At 37.2% G+C, this 20327-nt stretch overlaps 1 protein-coding gene across 3 annotated transcripts in view; it reads right to left on the reverse strand.

Moving 5' to 3' along the window:
- Positions 1-2666: 2666 nt before the first annotated feature.
- The window catches only part of mthfr (methylenetetrahydrofolate reductase (NAD(P)H)), a 29319-nt gene continuing 11658 nt past the window's right edge, over positions 2667-20327 (reverse strand). For all 3 annotated transcript variants that reach the window (XM_039756071.1, XM_039756070.1, XM_039756072.1), the window contains 6 exons: positions 19873-20007; positions 12312-12492; positions 11293-11475; positions 10938-11039; positions 7160-7279; positions 2667-4425 (listed from right to left, as the gene is read on the reverse strand). In XM_039756071.1, the coding sequence (XP_039612005.1) occupies positions 4222-4425; positions 7160-7279; positions 10938-11039; positions 11293-11475; positions 12312-12492; positions 19873-20007 (925 nt within the window). In that variant the 3' untranslated portion in view covers positions 2667-4221. The remainder of the gene's footprint in view (positions 4426-7159; positions 7280-10937; positions 11040-11292; positions 11476-12311; positions 12493-19872; positions 20008-20327) is intronic.

Raw genomic sequence — 20327 nt, forward strand, 5'->3', positions numbered from 1 at the left:
AATTTAGCTAGGATATCGGGAAACGCCTTACTCATTACAAAAGATGCCCAGGGTCTTTTATGTCCACATAGAATAAGGACTTCAGTTTTATGTCTCATCCAAAGGACCCTTTCTTACAGCACAGTGTCACACAGTACTGGGATCGGCACACAGACCACCGGATAAGCGCACCCTGCTGGCCTCGCCACCACCTCTTCCAGCAGCAACCCAAGCTTTTCCTAGATGGTCTCCCATCCAAGTACTGGCTGGGCCTGAACAAGCCTAGCTTCAGGTGGATGACCCGTTCTGAAGTTTGGGTGGTATGGTTGCTGTTTGGCTCGCATACGGCTTTTCAAAACTGACCCTAAAATTTGTTTTGTAGAGGTTTGTACAAGAATGCAACATTAAACTCACTAAAGGGATTTATGGGGTTTTGACTTTTCTTTGGTAGAAAACCAGGAGTATTGCTTCCTGAAGCCTTGCTTACGTATCCATATTTACATGAGTTTTTATGCAGCTGCCTAATGCGTGTAACACGTACCACACCAGTAAAATCAGTTCTATTGATGCTTCTCATTCACATCATAGTAAAGCGGTGCAGTACATCTTCCAAAAATGTCATGCTGCATATTTGTCAGATAAAGACGCACCACCACACACCATTTTGCACTTTAACTGCGTTTTCTCCTCAACAAAAATGTCACCACACAGAAAACCGCCCTGCTGTTATCTTGCAACTGCCTCATCCTAGCTTAGGCTAGTCGAGTAAATTCGGTTTTATTTTTTTTTCCATTAGAGGTCTTTAGGGGTGGCGAGGTGGCGCAGTGGGTAGCACGGCTGCTTCTCAGTTAGGAGACCCGGGTTCACTTCCCAGGTCCTCCCTGCGTGGAGTTTGCATGTTCTCCCTGTGTCTGCGTGGGTTAAGTGCATTGGCAATTCTAAATTGTCCCTAGTGTGTGCTTGGTGTGCGCGTGCCCTGCCCAACACCCTGTGTTGGCTGGGATTGGCTCCAGCAGACCCCCTGTGACCCTGTAGTTAGGATATAGCGGGCTGTAAAATGGATGGATGGACAGATAGAGGTCTTTACTTAAATATTAAATGACAAGCATACATATGCAGAATTAGTGCTGAAATGGTTCTAGAAAGGAAATAAACACCTTTCTTCTTGTGTGAATGCCACAATGGAAGTGAAACAATTTATCTCACCTTTTTTTTTTGGGAAGCAGAACAATAAGTTTCACTGGAAATTCAATTTCACAGTTTCCCTCATCACTACTTACAAATGGGCATAAGGCTGGGAAAGCTTTGAAAGATACACACCTAGAGATATGACCAAATAAATAAAGCAAATACTTGCGTGTTTCACAGTGTAGTACTGTCCTTACAGTAAAGATGAGATCACAAAGAGAGCTATCATGACAAAGCTTATCACAAGAAGTATCAGCTTTTTTGAAAAGCTACAGCATACTGCTTCACCAGACTCAGCGTTTTCCAATGTATACACTTTAGAGAGCATTTTCAAAATGAGTCACTTCTGGCCGTCTTAAGCACTGCCTCACTGTAAATGTAAGACCAAAATGAATAAGAGAGATGTGCTTTCAAATTTGTGCTTTTGTGGACTAGGCTTAAGACAGGAAAGAATACATGGAGACTTTCTTGATGTGAATGTTCATTCTGGAGTTCAGCTAAGGCTTCACTTCCTAGTAGATAAGTCCAGGTAGGAGGTTAGGGCTAAGGAGCATGCAAACAAGAATGACCCACAGTGACTGTGGTTTTTATTTCAGCCAATTTATTAAAGGCTACACTCTGCTTATGAATAACGCAGATTTTTAACTTACTGTACAGTTTATACATGCTTTTTCAAGAATTTCATTTTTTCAGTCTGGTTAAGTGATACAGCCTACGGTGTACGTTTTTTTTTTTTTTTTGTTCTTTTCCCACACTAAATTCCGGGGACTCAGGGCATAACAGAACAAGTGGTATGGAAACAGTAATAAGGACTACAGCAGGTAGGCTAATTGTGTTAAAACGCTCATTTCTCATGGCACTGAAGACGGGTGACAATTTTCATCTTGGTCAAGCATGAAAGAACGGATTTCACTGTACTCTGTACACAAGATTACATCAACACGACCAGTGCTGTAACCGGTAGAACTGACAATAGCACTGCTAATACTACTACCACCATACAACTCCTTTTTCACCATTGTGCCATGGGCAATCACTTCAGAGTAACAAGGCAGCTTTTCCATACAAACATGGTCTGAAGTGACTGTCCACAGAAGTTAAGATGCATCTCTCACAAAAGCCTGGTGTGTTTCAGCGCAAAGGACCTCGTTATGTAGAGTGAGTGTACAAATGAAGCATTTTCCAAAGGCACCAATACTCAAAAGGAGTGCAGGGCCTATCGAGACTTTCAAAATACAGTCTGCTTGCATGATGAAGGGTCCTGGGGGGGAATTAAAGGGCACCAACGCAAATGACCAATAGAAAGAGTTTAGCAGGTGTGGCAGAAAGACTCCAAGTACCCTGGGAAGTGGGGCGATGCCACTCACTCACACAGTGAAGGTCAGTGAAGATTGGAGTTCTTCATATGGTTCACTCCAAAGAGAGAAATTGAAAACTGGGAGAGTGGTATAGCCCCCCTAACCAAACAACAATCTCAATAAGGAATGCACACAGTTAAGTAAGGGACATCACAGTAACTGAGGATTTTAATTGCACAAACAGGAAAAACTCAATAAACAAAACAGAAGGACAAAAATTCATTAATGGGTTTTACATGGTGTGTCAAAATACCAAAAAGAACTGAAACCTTGAGGGACTATTTTGTATATCCATTACTTTTTTAAAATCACAAAAATGAATAGCTTACTATTAGGGAGATAAAATTACTATTCACCCCGTGTCTGCAGTCTTCACTCCTCATGTGGTCCTTCTTTATTACTCCCATTACCCTCTCTATTCACCTGCTATTCCGATACTGAACCCCTGAATGCTGAAGGCCCTTGTTTTGCTGCAAATTTAATTCTTATGTTGGTATTCTTTTTGTTCCAATATACTCTAAAGAAGGCAAACACACACCATTATCAGATGACAAGCTGCTAAAATAACCACAATATGTCCAGCAAAAGTTCCACACAGAAGCACAATGAGTATCTGTAAACTCACAGCCTGGGTGGAATTCCCATATTGCCTTGCTATCTGTGTGGACATTGCATGCTCTCCCTGTGTCTGCCTGGGTTTTTCTCCCACATCTTAAAGTGGTGCGTGTTAGCTTATTTAGCACTTCTAAACCGGCCCCATATGTATTAATGCATGCATGAATATAACCCCCATCCAAGGCTGGTTCCTGCCTTGCACCCAGTGCTGCATACAAAGGTTTCAACCCACTGAAAACCTGAATTAGATACACGATAGTCTGATCTGCACATATGACAGTCTTTAGATAGAAAGCATCTTAAATACCTTACCTTACAAAAACTTGTGCTGTATTTATGTTGCGAATATTGTGCTGCTTCATTAGAATAAACACAATGTTCATGCCATGCTTCCAAACGGTTTCTGATTTTCAAATAAATAAATTTCATATACAGAAATTAAAAATGGTCAGGCTAAAATTCTGTTCCTATTCATCCTAAACAATGAATAAATATCAACAATAGAACAACAGGATAATAAAAGTCTGACCCATGGTTACTTGCTGCCACAGTTTTGTTTAATGGGGGTCAAATATCAGTTTAATTTGGGTAAAAGCTCGTAAGAGCCACACTCCACTCTGAGGCACATACTGACCCTTATCAATTTTAGCAGCAGGTAAAAAAGAGCAGAGCTGGACCCCAAATAGCCACTTAACTCTTCGGTCTCTTTGACATCTCCACTGCACATTATAGTGCTCTCATTCTTGGCCCTCTGCAGAATCTGTGCGTTCAATGGGAAGAGTGGTTTAAAAACACAAATGATGTCTAATCGTCTGGAGGTGTTGTGGCTGAAATTTTCAGAAAGGGTTTTTGGACTCTTCAACTGTTGCATGAATAGTTGCTTCACAATAAAACAAGTAAAAATAGTAAAAATTAGAAACTTATTAATTTTTAAAGTAGTCTGTCATCAACATCTTTATGCAGTTGTTCTGTGAAGGAGTGTTAGTCCTGCTCCAGTGTTGTCTCTTGAGAACTTATATTCAAACATGTCAACTTTAACCCAAGAAAGGTGACCTGATGCTATTCTGGGGCATCCTCACCACTAAATGGCATGCTCAACAGTGGAGTTCACAAGGTCAAACATGTCCTCGATGACTTGCCACAGGCAGCTCTCCAGGGGAAAGTCATTGTCCACCAAATTGACCAGATAGTAGTTGTCATGTATATACTGAATAATCATCCTGGAGGGAGACTCCTCCTCATACAACTTGGCCCACTGCTCAATCCAAAGGGCAAATGCTTCATCCTGAAAGAAGAGTGAAGTCAGTCAGTCAGAGGGGTAAAAATATGTGTGGACCATGTGCCATCAGACTACATCTGCAAACACAGCTGCTTCCTCACTCGTCACTGTAGCCACAATCAAAACAATTAGATACTTAAGAAGTATCAATTCAAAAAATAAAAAAAGGGAGCAAAGAGGTTTAGTTACTATGAAATTCTGGGAATTCAGTACCCTGTAAATACTTGAACAAATACTAATTAAATATGAGGGATGATAAAATGTTTTGGATTTTACCTGAAGTAGAAACCAGTAAAACAAAAATAAGGCTATTTTGAACCTATTTCCCATAAGCACTAACACACCTGTTAAATCAAACATTGCATCTTGCTTGTGCAAATAACTCATAGTTAATCTCTATGGTGTCTGCTACCTCATCCACTGTTATTCTTCAGTTCTACATTACGATTTGCATCATAGTAGCAAAATACTCCTCTATCAGTGATGTTGAAGTCCAGCCAATTCTTCTAAATAAGTCATACTCCAATAAAACTCTACAGAGACTGTTTTTTATAGACTGCTCCTGGTACACACTGGCAAGGCAAGAATGAACTTACAAAGTTGTATTGTTTGCTAGGATTAAAAATTCCAAGATAACACAATACTCGATTTTGTGGTTCTCAGCATGTACATTACCTATTCTAAAACAAAAACATATACTATAAACCTTTTAAACCTGTATTTCACATATTTTAATACAAAGAAGCTAGTAATCTAAGGCCACTTAAAAAATAAGCACAGCAGAATAACCTTTTCACAGTTCCGTCACCCATCATACAATAAATATGAATCTACACTACTTGAAAAATTTTCCCTATTTTTTATGCAATATATTGCAGCTATGGACAGCATGGTGGTAGCCCTGCTGTCTCTCATGGTTTCAGATCGCAGTCACTATTGGTGTTGAGATGTTCTTCCTCGTCTACATTGGCTTTTTGAGGGCGTTCTGTTAAGACTCCTACAACCTAAAGATGTGTATGTTAGTTTAACTGTTTTTTCCGCAATGGCTCCATTGGGTATGGGCACATACTGCACCGTAATGGGCTTGTAACATCCTCTGCTAAAATACTTTAAAAAGCAGCAAGATTACACTTACCAATTCTTGGTCTAAAGATGGCTTCACTATTAAACACCCAATGCTGGCTCACTCTTTTATTTATAAGGATGACACCACAGAATAAAGAAAATAAACACTGGAATGTATTACCTTACCAGTGCTTCACAATGATAACAGGAGAGAAATGAAAATCACCCCATATCAGTATTTCAAGCATGCCTCACAAAAACACCGCTGTATAATCAGGACTTCTAACAACGTATATATCACAATACACAACGCACCTCCTTATACTTCACAAAACCTCACAACTTGAGAAACAAACCCTAAACCTTAATGACTCTCTCTCTGTATTACATCAAAAATACAGTTCAATGTGAAACTGCATTTCTTTTTAAACACACTAACCAATTAAATTAGGCTTTGTGGTAGCTTAAATTATACTCTATGGTGGCTTTGACATGAAAAGAAGGATGGAGTTCAATCTTGCAGAGTAAGTAATAGGAACCTTTAAGTCACTAATACCCTACATATTTAATTCAGCAAGTGGTGCAGGGAAAGAAAAATAACACAATACACTTTTAACAAAGTAGGTCTGTAACATACTGATGCTACAACCAAGTTTAATTTTTACTTGGTTGTGCTCCAGTTCCCAGAAAATGTAAATGGGGTTAAAAATAAATGGATGGGTGAAAGTACAAAATATTTTACATGTGGCCTGAAGGCACTCTGCGATTTTATATTGTGTAATTTAAACAGTTACGTTTTATTATGAAAAATTCTGGCTTTGTGCTTTTCTGCGCCACCACCACCTACTCAAAGCATCATGATGCTACAACAGTGATGGACGGATTAAAAGCCAGAAGTCTGCGTGACCATCATCATCAAGTCCTTCCGTGAGAACCCTAAATCCAAAGAGGTCTGTTTCATTTATGTTAGGTAGAATGCCCAGAGGGGAGTGGGCAGTCTAATAGTCTGGAATCCCTACAGATTTTATTTTTTTCTCCAGCCGCCTGGAGTTTTTTTTGTTTTTTCCTGTCCACCCTGGCCATGGGACCTTACTCTTATTCTATGTTAATTAATGTTAACTTATTTTATTTTCTTACTGTGTCTTTTATTTTTCTATTCTTCATTATGTAAAGCACTTTGAGCTACTTTTTGTATGAAAATGTGCTATATAAATAAATGTTGTTTTTGTTTTCTGAAGTACAATTGTGTAATGCATTGGTTTCTTTGTGACCTAACTTGTTTCAACCAAACCATTTTCCAATTTTTTTTTTTAAAAAAAGTGTAGCTAAGTGGAAGTCTGATACACTAAATGGCTTTATCTAACACAATAAATTTTGACCTTGTTCACAGAACAACCTGCACGACAAAAATGTACATCACCACGCTGGAGCTTTCAGTAGTTTATCTGCAGAAACATAAATGTGTGACAAACCTTTTTTATCAGTGTTAAGTTGTGAAATCCCCTTTGAGCACACAGAATTAGTAAAGGTCATCTATACTTGGCACAGAGACACAGGTAAAGTGCTGGATATACTAAACAGAAGAAAACTGCATGCAAACAGAGAGTATCAAAGTCCTATTCTTTAAAAAACATGAATGTAAGATATTGGCTGATGTTTCTAATGTGAGCTTTACCTTCCAGTACATGAAGCTAACAGGATCCACAACAGTTGGCTGAACAATCTCTCTGCCTGGGAAGATGCCCCAGGTAACTGCATTGGGCTGCATGTCAGGAGCATTTGTTATGTTCTTACCCTAAACAAAAAGGAAAGGATGGGAATGAGGTGAGTTTGGGAAAAGAGGCAAAAATAACTCAACTACCCATACTTACCACCAATAGTAAGAAAAACCAAACTAAAGAAATAAATCTAGGCCATTTATTTACTTTCTTAATTATTTCAAAACACAACTATAATTCACACATCTTATATTTATTCTGTATTTTGGAATTTATTGTGCAATATGTGCTTTACACTTAACTATATTATTTCAAAGTCCCTTTCATTTATCATTTTACTGAAAAACCCAAGCTATCTGTCTATACTATCTAGTATCCATTTAAATACTGTAAGTCTTTCAGCCCACTACTTCAACTGAAGTCATCTTCAACCTGAGGGGATAATTTTCACCACAAAGTGCTGGTTCACAATGTGGAGTTTAAGCAGGAGGGCAGTACTGTGTCACAATGGTTAGCACTGCTGCCGACTGAGTGGAATCTCCATATCTCCACCATGACCGCATGTTTTTCCTGCGGCCATTCCAGTGTTCCACCCAACATTCCAAAGACGTGTATCGGTCTCATTGATGCCTCTAAATTAGCTCCATCAATGAACACAAATTAGTAGCATCTGCAATAAATGTTTTAAATTTTGGTTTATAACCAGATTTATACATGGTTTTATGCTTAAACAAAAAGGTATTGTTGGCATGATGTGGAGGGAACTGCCAGAATATTGTTACACATCTCATATACTATAATCACAATCTACTGTCCATGTGAAAATCATTAAAGTAGAGAAAGAGAAGACAACATTTAAATTCACCCTCTGTCAGGTTTCCACATGCCATGCCAGAAAAACTGCATCTTTTACTATTAGGCACAGAAATATAATACAGATTGGTATGAAATTGAAACTTAAGTGCTAAAAAGCACTTAGATTCTGTGGATTTCTACTGTCTTTTTGAAAAAGAAAGGTCTGAGATCATTTATATAAAAGCATTACTAATGTAAAGAACAAAAAAATCTATAGACATATTCACAATGATGTGAGGACCAGCTCCAGGGTTTTCCTAAATCCTCATGTCACTAAATAAAAGGAAATGGCAGACTCCTTCAATGTCTTCTGTATACATAACTCTTACAGATGAATTCTATTGATTCACTAACAGAATGTCTGACTTGTATCTCAGAATGGATGAATAGTAATTTTCTCAAGTTAAATAAAGAGAAAACTGAAATTTTAGTGATCAGCAATAATGGATACAATGAGGCTATTAGAAATAAACTGGATACATCAGGATTAAAAGTCAAGACGGAGGTAAAAAGCTTAGGGGTGATTGTTGACTGTAATCTGAATTTTAAATCACATATTAATCAGATCATTAGGACAGCATTTTTTCACTTAAGAAACATAAGTAAAGTTAGACCGCTTATATCACTGAAAGATGCTGAGAAATTAGTTCACGCGTTTGTTTTCAGTTGACTAGATTACTGTAATGCACTCCTCTCAGGACTACCCAAAAAAGATATAAATCGTTTGCAACTAGTGCAGAATGCAGCTGCTAGAATCCTAACTAGGAAAAGAAAATCTGAACACATTTCTCCAGTTTTAATGTCACTACACTGGTTACCTGTGTCATTCAGGATTGACTTTAAAATTCTGCTTATGGTTTATAAAGCCTTAAATAATCTCGCCCCATCTTATATATCGGAATGTCTGACACCTTATATTCCAAATCGTAACCTCAGATCCTCAAATGAGTGTCTCCTTAGAATTCCAAGAACAAAACTTAAAAGAAGTGGTGAGGCGGCCTTCTGCTGCTATGCACCTAAAATCTGGAATAGCCTGCCAATAGGAATTCGCCAGGCTGATACAGTAGAGCACTTTAAAACACTGCTGAAAACACATTACTTTAACATGGCCTTTTTATAACTTCATTTTAATCTTAATTTAACTTAATCCTGATATTCTATATGTTCAATTTCCTCAAAATAACTATTCATGGTGGCTCTAAAATCGGTACTGACCCCTATTCTCTTTTCTGTTTCTTTTTCCGGTTTCTTTGTGGTGGTGGCGCAGACCACCACCACCTACTCAAAGCTTCATGATGCTCCAACAATGATGGACGGATTAAAAGGCAGAAGTCTACGTGACCATCATCATCATCAAGCCCTTCCGTGAGAATCCTAAATCCAAAGAGGACTGTTTCATTTATGTTAGGTAGAATGCCCAGAGGGGACTGGGCGGTCTCATGGTCTGGAATCCCTACAGATTTTATTTTTTCTCCAGCCGTCTGGAGTTTTTGTTTTTTCTGTCCCCCCTGGCCATTGAACCTTACTCTTATTCGATGTTAATTAATGTTGACTTATTTTGTTTTCTTATTGTGTCTTTCATTTTTCTATTCTTTAATATGTAAAGCACTTTGAGCTACTGTTTGTATGAAAATGTGCTATATAAATAAATGTTGTTGTTGTCAATAACCAAACAGCAGAAGAAAGCAATTTAAAGCAGAAACTGGATGTACATCTTACAGAAGAAATAGCTAGAATCTAGAAATAGCAGGTACTTTATGGCTCTGAACACAGCAGAAATAGTTGTCCAGGAACACATTGAAATTCAAATTCTGGGCCAGTATCAATAATCAACTTTTTCTAGGTTACATCTATCAGTTTTGATATATGCAAATATTTATCATTCCTGATTACTTCTTGTATTTTGTTCAAACACAAATTCCAACCATATTTCATTATATGCACATGACCAGAAAAGCTATAAGAGGTAAACATTCTCCTCTTAAAACTATACCAATTAGCTTATTTCGTAAATCAATCAAATAAACAATTTATACATTAACTGTATGCGATTTTGGGCTTGTATTGGTGTGCTTCAGTCATAAAATGTTAAAGTAATGGATATTGCTTTCAGGCTGATGGAATAAATAGTAATAAAAATCTGAATTCTCAGATGGCAGAACAACTGATAAAGCAGAAGCAGTGAAGACTACGTTAGTTCAACCACTTTAACTTTAAGGTATGCGGCATACTTGTCTGGAAAATTGGCCGAACAAACTTCTATTAAAGTTTTTTTAAATCTTACTTTAGCCAGACAGAACAAGGGGTGCATACTGCTATTTTGTTATAGTTTTACATTTTTTAAGTTAAATTTTATAAGTTGTTTTAATGAATTAGACACAAAACCAAGGGGTACAGAGTCTAAAGCCTATCCAAAAAGCACTGGGTACAAGGCATAAAACAGACCTGGAGAAGGTGCTAGTCACTTGCTGGGTCCACCCACACACAAATGCACAATGACAGACAAACTGGAACATGCAATTAACCTAACCAGCATATCTTTGGAAAAGGGGGGACAAGAAGATGTAAATTCCAAACAAACAACAACTGGGAATAAGATATAAACACAGGATTCTGGATCCACAAGGTGGTGGGCTATCCCCTATGCCACCAACGTATATTGCTCTATCATAGTGGAAATAAACTTGACATTAAATTTGATAAACATTTTAGTCCATTATTGACCAATACTGATATGGATTTTCCATTTCTTATGCATTCATAGAGTTTATTATTACTGGTATTAAATGGAACAAACATCCATGACAGCAGGAAACCACAAGCACCACATTCAGTGCCAGTCTTTGTAAAGATACTAAGAATAGAGAAGCAAGACATTACCTTCACATCAACAATGTGGTAATTAACCCGTGGCTCATATTTTTTAAGCACTTTTAGAAGTGCAGTGACATTCTCATTAGAGGTAAAAAATTCCAAGTAAGCCTATGAAAAGATTGGGAGAAAAAAGGAAAAACATCAAGGGCTAAAAACAGATTTATGTTATAAACCTCTTTGAATAAACAGCTAAGCAGAGCAAACAGATAATCTGAACATCTTCAGTTTTAAATCTAATCCGAGGAGTATCTTGTAGTATTACATTGTATACTACATCACTGCAAATGCAAATCAATATAGCTTTTTGAAAGTACTTTAATGCTTTATTTTTTAAAAAGATTAATTGTGGACTCCAATTCACCTTTTGGAAGACATAGCCGCCAGCTGGTCCCCATCCCACAACAGGGTCAGTAGAGGGCTTCCCATTGATATTAGGCTGGGAATTGATGGTCAGTACTCCACGGCAGTTGACCTTCTCTAGTTGGTCTTTGAGGAGGTTTGTCTCCTGAGCTAGAGGATCATCATTCCATGGCAAGCAAGCCACCTGTAGTAACAAAGATGATCCATTAATACAGGGGAGGAGCTAAACAAAGAATTGTAAGCCTGTTGCAGTAGTATGTAAGGAACACTGAAAAAAAAAGGAACTAGAATTGATGACAGTTATGCCAGCATACATTTTCAATTCTGAAATAACCCCAATTAAACATATGCTTACACAAAGAAAACATCAGGAATCATATATTGGAATTCAAGTTGTATATGTTTGAACCATTCTGAAGGGAAATAGCAAAGGCTGGAGTGAAAAGCATCAATTTTAAAATACATAAAACTAAAAAGACATCTTTAAGATCTTGGATCACAACATCATTCTTTTCATTTGCTTGTTCTCAAACAATCTTCAGGGATACCATAGTCATATATGATGTTTACATGAGACTGATCCAAGCATACTAATGGAACCCCTAGGATCTAGCCCTTAATATTCATTCTGGCAAAACAAAGGACTAATATGTGGCCCATTTTATGGCTGCCACTCATTTATCTTTCAATTTAATAGGGTGAATATGGAATATGCAATATACCCTAGTCTTTGAGAGAGGTAAATGCTAAAAGTAGCTGGGACCTACTGCTGTGAGCATTTCCCACTTGAGAAATCTCTTGTGCTGTTGACTAAAGGTCTGGCTTTAACAGGTGATAGACCATGCATTTCATTTTTAAATACAATTTTGCTCTAAGCAGGCTTATCAATTTTGCTAACAATACTTGCACATATAAGTCAGATAAAAACAAAAAGTGTCTTTAATCAACAGGTCATCAATAAGAATAAGAAAAGAGGCCTGCAGATCTAAATAAGTGCAACTGCTGCCTTAATTTCCTTGCCTTATTTCCAGAAGCATTGGGTTTTGCAGAGATATAGTTGGTAAAAACCTCAAAAACGCTCTGCTCATTCTTCAACTCCTCACCCCACATTTGCAGCAGCGCCTCCCGAGGACACTTGCTCTTCAAGTAGAACAGATAGTAATCATTCAACTCCCCAAAGGCAGGAGAGGAAGAGTTACCCCTTAAAAAAAAAAGCAAGACAAACAAGTAGAATTACATAAATTCTGAAAGCGGATAGAATAAAAGGAGGTTCAAGTAGTATTTAGAATGCTTGAGCAATTTGCAAAGTATGGATAGGGAAATCACCATAATAGACTTCATTTGGCAGTGAAAGACCAAATTGTGTCACACACAACTATAACAATGTATAGTTGCTATAGAAATAGAAGGAAAGAAATTCAATCTTGTGCGTCTTGGGAACTGCAGGTCTATCATTGTGTTCAGCAATACAGGGGCGCCGCAGGGGACTGTACTTTCTCCGGTCCTGTTCAATCTATATACATCAGACTTCCAATATGACTCGGAGTCCTGTCACGTGCAAAAGTTCGCTGGTGACACTGCTATTGTGGGCTGCATCAGGAGTGGGCAGGAGGAGGAGTACAGGAAGCTAATCAAAGACTTTGTTAAATGGTGTGACTCAAACCACTTACATCTTAACACCAGCAAAACCAAGGAGCTGGTGGTAGATTTTAGGAGGCTCAGGCCCCTCATGGACCCTGTGATCATCAGAGGTGACTGTGTGCAGAGGATGCAGACCTATAAATATCTGGGAGTGCAGCTGGATGACAAATTGGACTGGACTGCCAATACTGATGCTCTATGTAAGAAAGGTCAGAGCAGACTATACTTTCTGAGAAGGTTGGCATCCTTCAACATCTGCAATAAGATGCTGCAGATGTTCTACCAGACGGCTGTGGCGAGTGCCCTCTTCTACGCGGTGGTGTGCTGGGGAGGCAGCATAAAGATGAAAGACGCCTCACGCCTGGACAGACTTGTTAAGAAGGCAGGCTCTATTGTAGGATTAAAGTTGGACAGTTTAATATCTGTGGCAGAGCGACGGGCACTAAGCAAACTCCTGTCAATCATGAAGAATCCACTGCATCCACTGAACAGTGTCATATCCAGACAGAGGAGTAGCTTCAGTGACAGACTTTTGTCACTGTCTTGCTCCACTGACAGACTGAAGAGATCGTTCCTCCCCCACACGGAGTAAATGCTAACATTACTGTTAATGTTATTAAGTTATTGTCTGCTTTTTTATTTTTTTCATTTTTATTACTATTTAATTTAATATTGTTTCTTTGTATAAGTATACTGATGCTGGATTATGTGAATTTCCCCTTGGGATTAATAAAGTATCTATCAATGACACTACTGGAAATTACAGGATTCACTGTCTTAATGGTGACAAAATATGGGAGGTATTATCTGCAAAAACAAAATGAAAATTATAAAATGAAAATGCAATCTTTCTTTTGGAATTTTATGTTCAATGTCTGCACACAAAAATGCTGCAAAAATTTAAATTAAAATAAAAAAAACCCATTTGTGATTTCATGTTCAAAGTATACATGCAAGAATGCTGCAAAAATTAAAAAGAAATAACCCCATCTGCAATTTCATTTTCAAAGTCTGCACCCAAGAATGCTGCAAAATTAAAAATAAAAATGAAATAACCCAATTTTCTATTTCATTGTGTCTGAACAGCAAAGAAGATGCAAAAATGTAAAGTAAACTGCATTTCCACTTTTCAAGTTCAAGTGCATTTTCATTTTCAAGTTCGCAACATGCAAATAGTGCAGGTCAATGGGTGGGGCCTTGCACCTCGATTTCCCACAATACTTTGTGCTGTCTAGCTGTAAAGCCACTTCGATCGATAGACTACTTCTCATTTTGACAGTGATAATTCAAATATTTTTGATCTTTTTATCCCTGTACTGCAAGCAGCTCTGCACAGTTGCATGGGATTTTCCAATTAGTGCTGCAAATGGCAAGCAGTTAAGGATAGTGAGCCACTCAAAGAACATGTAAAGAGCAGAGAATCCAGCCATTGTGGCTCTCAGCTTAGACTCTACAATATTACAAAAACGCAAAGCCTCCCTTTCCACTTCAGTGTAAATAAATGTAAATTATGACATAGTAAAGGCTAATTTCTGTCATGTAAGTATTGGAGCATTCTTCTGTGCAGACATTGAAAATGAAATTGCAAAAGATTGCATTTTCTTTTTTGCAGAAAATACCTTCCATAGACAAAACAGATTCATCATGCATTGCATAAGAGAGACCATCTACGTAGGACTCAAAATACATTTTTGAAGGATCCATCATGGAAATCATACTCTTTTCAACCCACAGAAGAACAATTTTCAGTTTTCAACTGGCCATAACACACTTATCAACCCAATTGACCTAATTTCCCAAAAATAAAATCAAGTCAAGTTTTGAAGGTCCCCAAAGCACTATTATTTTACCACGACTTGCTATCTTATTTCATGTGCCTATGGTTCTGTGTAAAGAAATACCTTTTAATATCTTCTATGCGTCTCGCTTCTATGTGTCTCGTTCTTTTGTTGAGGAATTTATTTTAAAGTAACAGCAGGTATATACTTCATGCTAATTGCCCACATAACTTTAAACGATTCAACCATGTCACCTCTTAACCTCAGCTTGCTTAAGTTAAAAAAGTTAAACAATTTCAATCGTTTCTCATATCTCAAACCTTGTAGTCCTAGAATCAGTCTAGCCATTCCGTTCTGCATTTTGTCTAGAACAGCGGTCTTTTTTTGTAAAATGGAGAACAAAATTACACATAGTATTCCAGATGAGACCTTACCAATGTATTATATAGCTCAAGTATAACCTGCCTCCCTTGACTTGTACTTCACACACCAAGCTAAATCTAACATTCCATTAACCTTTTGAATGCTTCTGTACCCTGTTTGGATGTGGATAGTGAAGACTACATGAAGACTCCTGGTTCATTCTCATAAGGTGTACTTTCAAGCTTCACAATGTAAACCATAATTCACACTATAGGTCCTACAGTTCACACAAGATTCTAACAGGAATAACACAGGCTGGAAACCTGAACTACATATTTAATAATCATGCTCAGTAGGGCTACACACCATCATGGATCCAGAAACCTGGTTTTGAGCCTCAAATCTGATCTTTCTTTATATGGAGAGGACATGTTCTTCCCGTGTTTACATTAGTTTTCCTCCCACACCCTAATAGCATGCAAAAATTTCCCAGTATGAACATACATGTAGTTTTTGTAATGTAGCAAAACTCTGCCCCAAAATTGTTTCTACCTTGCATGTATTGTTTCCAGGATAGGCTGTGGCTGCTAACATCTTCAGCCTGGATAAGCACGGTTATGAATGTTAAGCATCCCAAATTTGAGATTCACTCCTCCACAAAGAAATCATCATCACTATGATGTATTTTATTTGCCATTTTGGCTTTCAAATCACTTGCCTTTATGTAGCCAGAAATAAATTATTTTTTATGCACAGTCTGACTGAGCATGTGGCACTGGTTTTATACGCATACATAGGAATAAATCATATACATCAAGTGAAGATTTTTGCTTTGTGGATTTTTGTATATGTAGCCAACACCATGGGCATGCTCAGTTGTGTGATTTGGAGGACCAACAAAAATAAAGATCAAAGTTCACTTGGTGGATTAAATGAGAATTTAATTCTTTGTGTAGCCCACTCCTCCTTTAACTTGAAGGTTGTCTGTATTTGCAAATACAGTGGAACCTCGGTTTATGAGTAAGTTGGTTTACGAGTGTTTTGCAAGATGAGCAAAATTTTTTAATAAATTTTGACTTGATAAACGAGCGATGTCTTGCAATACGAGTAGTATGGATACACTCTGTCTGCTGAGCGTCATGTGATCACAACTGAGCTGATGGTTCTTCCCCCTCTCTCTCTCCTCCTGATGGCAATTGTCTCCTATTCTCCGTCGGAGTCTCTGTTCCTCAATCATATAGTCAACATCCGTATGAGCATATACTGTTTACTACAGCATTGGGACTGTTTGTGTGTGCGCACACGTGTGCGCTGTGAAGTGCGAGTCCCCATCTTGAGCCCCAAAACACGAAGCGAAGTCTCAGTACTTTAACAACACCAGCTTTATTCAGCTTGAAACGGCAACAGCGCTGTTATTTATTGTAGCGGGATCTTCATAATGTTTCTTGTATGACCCATTGACGGCAGGCGCTTACAGCATGTCTGCGATCTTTTTGGAATGCGCTTATACGGCAAACTGCTACAGCGCTGGGAGACCGCGATTGCTTTGGGACACTCTTCCACTTGTCGGGATTCTTTTTAAAAGGTAAAGTGCAGGTTAATTTGTTTTATGTATTTTTACTTAATATTTTGTATTAATCATTTTCATATGAATAGTTTTGGGTTGTGGAACAAATCATCTGAGTTTCCATTATTTCTTATGGGGAAATTCGCTTTGATATACGAGTGCTTTGGGTTGCGAGCACGTTTCCGGAACGAATTATGCTCGCAAACCGAGGTTCCACTGTATAGCTACACGTCAAACTACTTTAATGGGTAAATTTAAACAAGTGTGGGATGGGTATTAAATTCAGATTTGGGCAGGGATGCCAATGATGAAATGGTTGCAATATCTTCTTCTGTATTTATATTCCATTTGGATACTCTAGTTTCTTCCTGTATTTCTAATACTATAATTTAATGTCAAATACAACAGCATTATCTAGCACAAAATGCAAATGTAGTCAAGGTAGAAGGGTGTGTATAAATTTAATGCAACCAACATAGAGGATAGTGGATTAAATCAATTAATCCATGTACTGTATATCTTTGATCATTCTTTCTAGAGTAGGGCTAAAAAAAAAAAAAAAATGTACTGAGCGTAAATCAGGAACAGATTATAAGCACTGCTTCATCAATGTCAATATGCAAGCAATAGCCTTAAAATGGTGGTCTTGGGAAGGCAGGAAAATTTCCACACAAAGATGGGGTAAATATGAGATCTCCATATACACAGAACACCAGATCAAGAATCAAATCTGGGTCTAATGGCTGTAAGAAGTGGCAACCATTACTCCAGTACATGTTCTTATAGATTGATTTGATTGATGAAGCTAGATTACTTTTTTTCATTTTATTTGAAAAAAACAACATTCTATACGATCAAGTCTAACTTATACAACTATGAAGATTACATTACATAAAAAGAAGTCGAACTTAATGAAACAGAACTTGACCCCCAACTCAGAGAAAGAGAGGAGAGCCAACAACAATACCAAATCCCTAAAAACAATAAAAAAGGGACAATGTCCTTTTCCCCCAGTATAAATGTTTATTCAAAAATGTTATTAATTAGATCTTACTATATTTTAAAAAGTTTTGAGCAGATCCTCTTAAGTAAGAACTTGACTTTTCCAATTTCAAATAGTATAGACAATCTGTTATCCAACTTATAACAGTTGGGCTGGGATTCTTCTAGTTGAGCAAGATATCTACATGCTAGTAGTGTGGTATAGGCAATTACAATCAATTTGTCGTTCTCCAATTTAAGTTCATCTGGGAGTACACCAAACACAGCTGTTAATGGGTTAGGAGTGACTGTAATACCAAGGTTGATTGATAAGCATTCAAAAGACTTTTGTCCAAAATCATGTACATTTGGTGCACTTTCAAAACATGGGACCCAGTGGAGCAACATTCACAAGTTGAATCTTGCCCAGGATACATTTTGGAGAAATGTAAACAAGATATATGAAACTGATGGAAGATTTTAAGTTGAATGATTGAATGCTATATTGGAGTTAGAGTATATTCTATGCATGGCCACCTTGCACTCCTTTTCTGAGATAATAAGTGAAAGATCCTTTCTCCACTGTATCATAGGATCTTTGAAAGGAAGAGACTTTAATATGTTTTTAGATGTTATTGAGATGCCGTCTGAGTTTTCAAGACTGACCAGCATGTCTTCTGGAATAGAAATGGATGGGAGGTATGGAAAATTGGGTAGATTCTTTATAGCAAAATTTCTGATTGAAACGTTGTGGAAAAACTGTGCGAAAAGACTGTTACATTCGAGGTATAATTGTTTATAAGATGCAAAGAAATTACCTATATACAATTCTTGAAGTGTTTTAATCCCAGATGTTTTCCAAACATTAAAACACTGCAGGTTTGGGAGGATAGAGAAAGGTGATTATCATGTAGAGGGGCAACAGATTAAAAAAAAAAATTGGACAATTGTTATATTGATGATAATTTGTATTTACTGCAGTACAAAGCAGGGCATGTAATGAAGTACAGTAAGATTTTAAATTCTATTGCAGACCAGGCTTGTGTATATTAATCAGTTTGTGTCAGGTAATGCCATGCCACCTTCTACTTTAGGTCTTTGTAAAGTCACCCTTTGAAAGTGTGGATGTCTTGAATTCCAAATAAATGATGTTATAATTGAGTCTAATTTCTTAAAGAATGATTTGTAAATGTATATGGGGATGTCCTGAAACAGAATCTTGGGAAAGATGTTTATTTGAAAGCATTGATTCTAATGGAAAATGTGAGATGAAGGGTAGATCATCAGTTCACATAATGCTTGTTTTCTTCCATGCCGATAGCAAAGTTTTGTTGAAAAAATATTTTTATATTTATTTGTGTTTACCCCTAAGTATTTAAACTGATCTGACAAAATAAACGTGTAAATGTCCACTTTATTATTGTGCGCTAGAGAGATCACTGGAAAAACACATTATTAAAATTAATTTTGAGGCCAGATAGCTTTTGAAATTCTAATAGTGCATTAAGGACTACTGGTAAGGAAGTTTGGGAGTCTGATATATAAAGTACCACATCATTTGCATATAGTGATGTTTTCTGTTCAAGTTAACATAGACAGAGGCTTCTTGATTGGTATAATGTAATTTTATCCATGCACATATATTTGGGCCAAACCCAAATTTGTACAATAGGTTGAATAGGTAGCTCCATTCAATCATGTCAAATGCTTTTTATGCGTGGAAAGGTAATAAGATATCTGGTGTGTTAGATTATATTGGTGAGTATATTACATTCAAGAAATGAAGATTAGAAGTGAAGCATCTGCCTTTAATAAATCCGGTTTGGTCTTGTGATATTACAGAAGGAAGCACCTTTTCAATCCTTCTAGCTAGAATTTTGGAGAGTATCTTAACATCATTATTCAGAAATGGAACTGGTCTGTATGATGTACAATGTAATAAGCCCTTATTATATTTTGGAACGATGGTAATTAATGCTTGGTGAAAAGTTTCGAGTTAGAATTTTGTTGTCTCTAGCTATTATAAACATTGCTAATAATACTGGAGCTAACTGATTTGAAATTGCTTTATTCATTTCCACTGGGTATCCAAATTACTTTGAAACACATTTAATCAATTTAAAGAAAACTAAGAAGTAATGCAATACCAGGTATAGAACAGTAGAGTAGAATAGAATAATACGCTATTTAATTCTTATCTGTCATTAAAAAAAATATACACTAAGTAGTCAAACAAAAGGAGAACATCTACCATCTTCCATTGGGAAATTCATCCCATTCTTGTGTCCTATAGATGTAACTCTTTGGTCTAGATGCCCAGAAGATAGGTCTTACATCTTCCACTTTCCGTTTAGGATGAGCACTCACAGCCCAAGGTAGAGGTCTCCTGTACAGCATTAGGTGTGTGGGGAGGGGGCAATGAGGATAAAAAAAGAAAAAAAAAAAATGAATTAAACTTATGACTGAAAATCTCTTGGACACAACACTATATGGACACAATATGGTGAATTGCATTTGATTAGGAAAGGCAACTTAACAGAATTTTCTGAAGTTTATACATCCTCTCTGAAAAGAGAAATATCAATTTCACAAAAGTCTAGGAAAACAACATTTCAATCAATGTGGCTCATTAGCGATAAAGAATGCATGCAGGATGTAGTGATAGGGGAAGTGGGGGAATTGGCCATTTGAGATTAAGTAATGGTT

The sequence above is a fragment of the Polypterus senegalus genome, chromosome 6 (assembly GCF_016835505.1).
Source record: "Polypterus senegalus isolate Bchr_013 chromosome 6, ASM1683550v1, whole genome shotgun sequence".
In the NCBI taxonomy this organism is placed as follows: Eukaryota; Metazoa; Chordata; class Cladistia; order Polypteriformes; family Polypteridae; genus Polypterus; species Polypterus senegalus.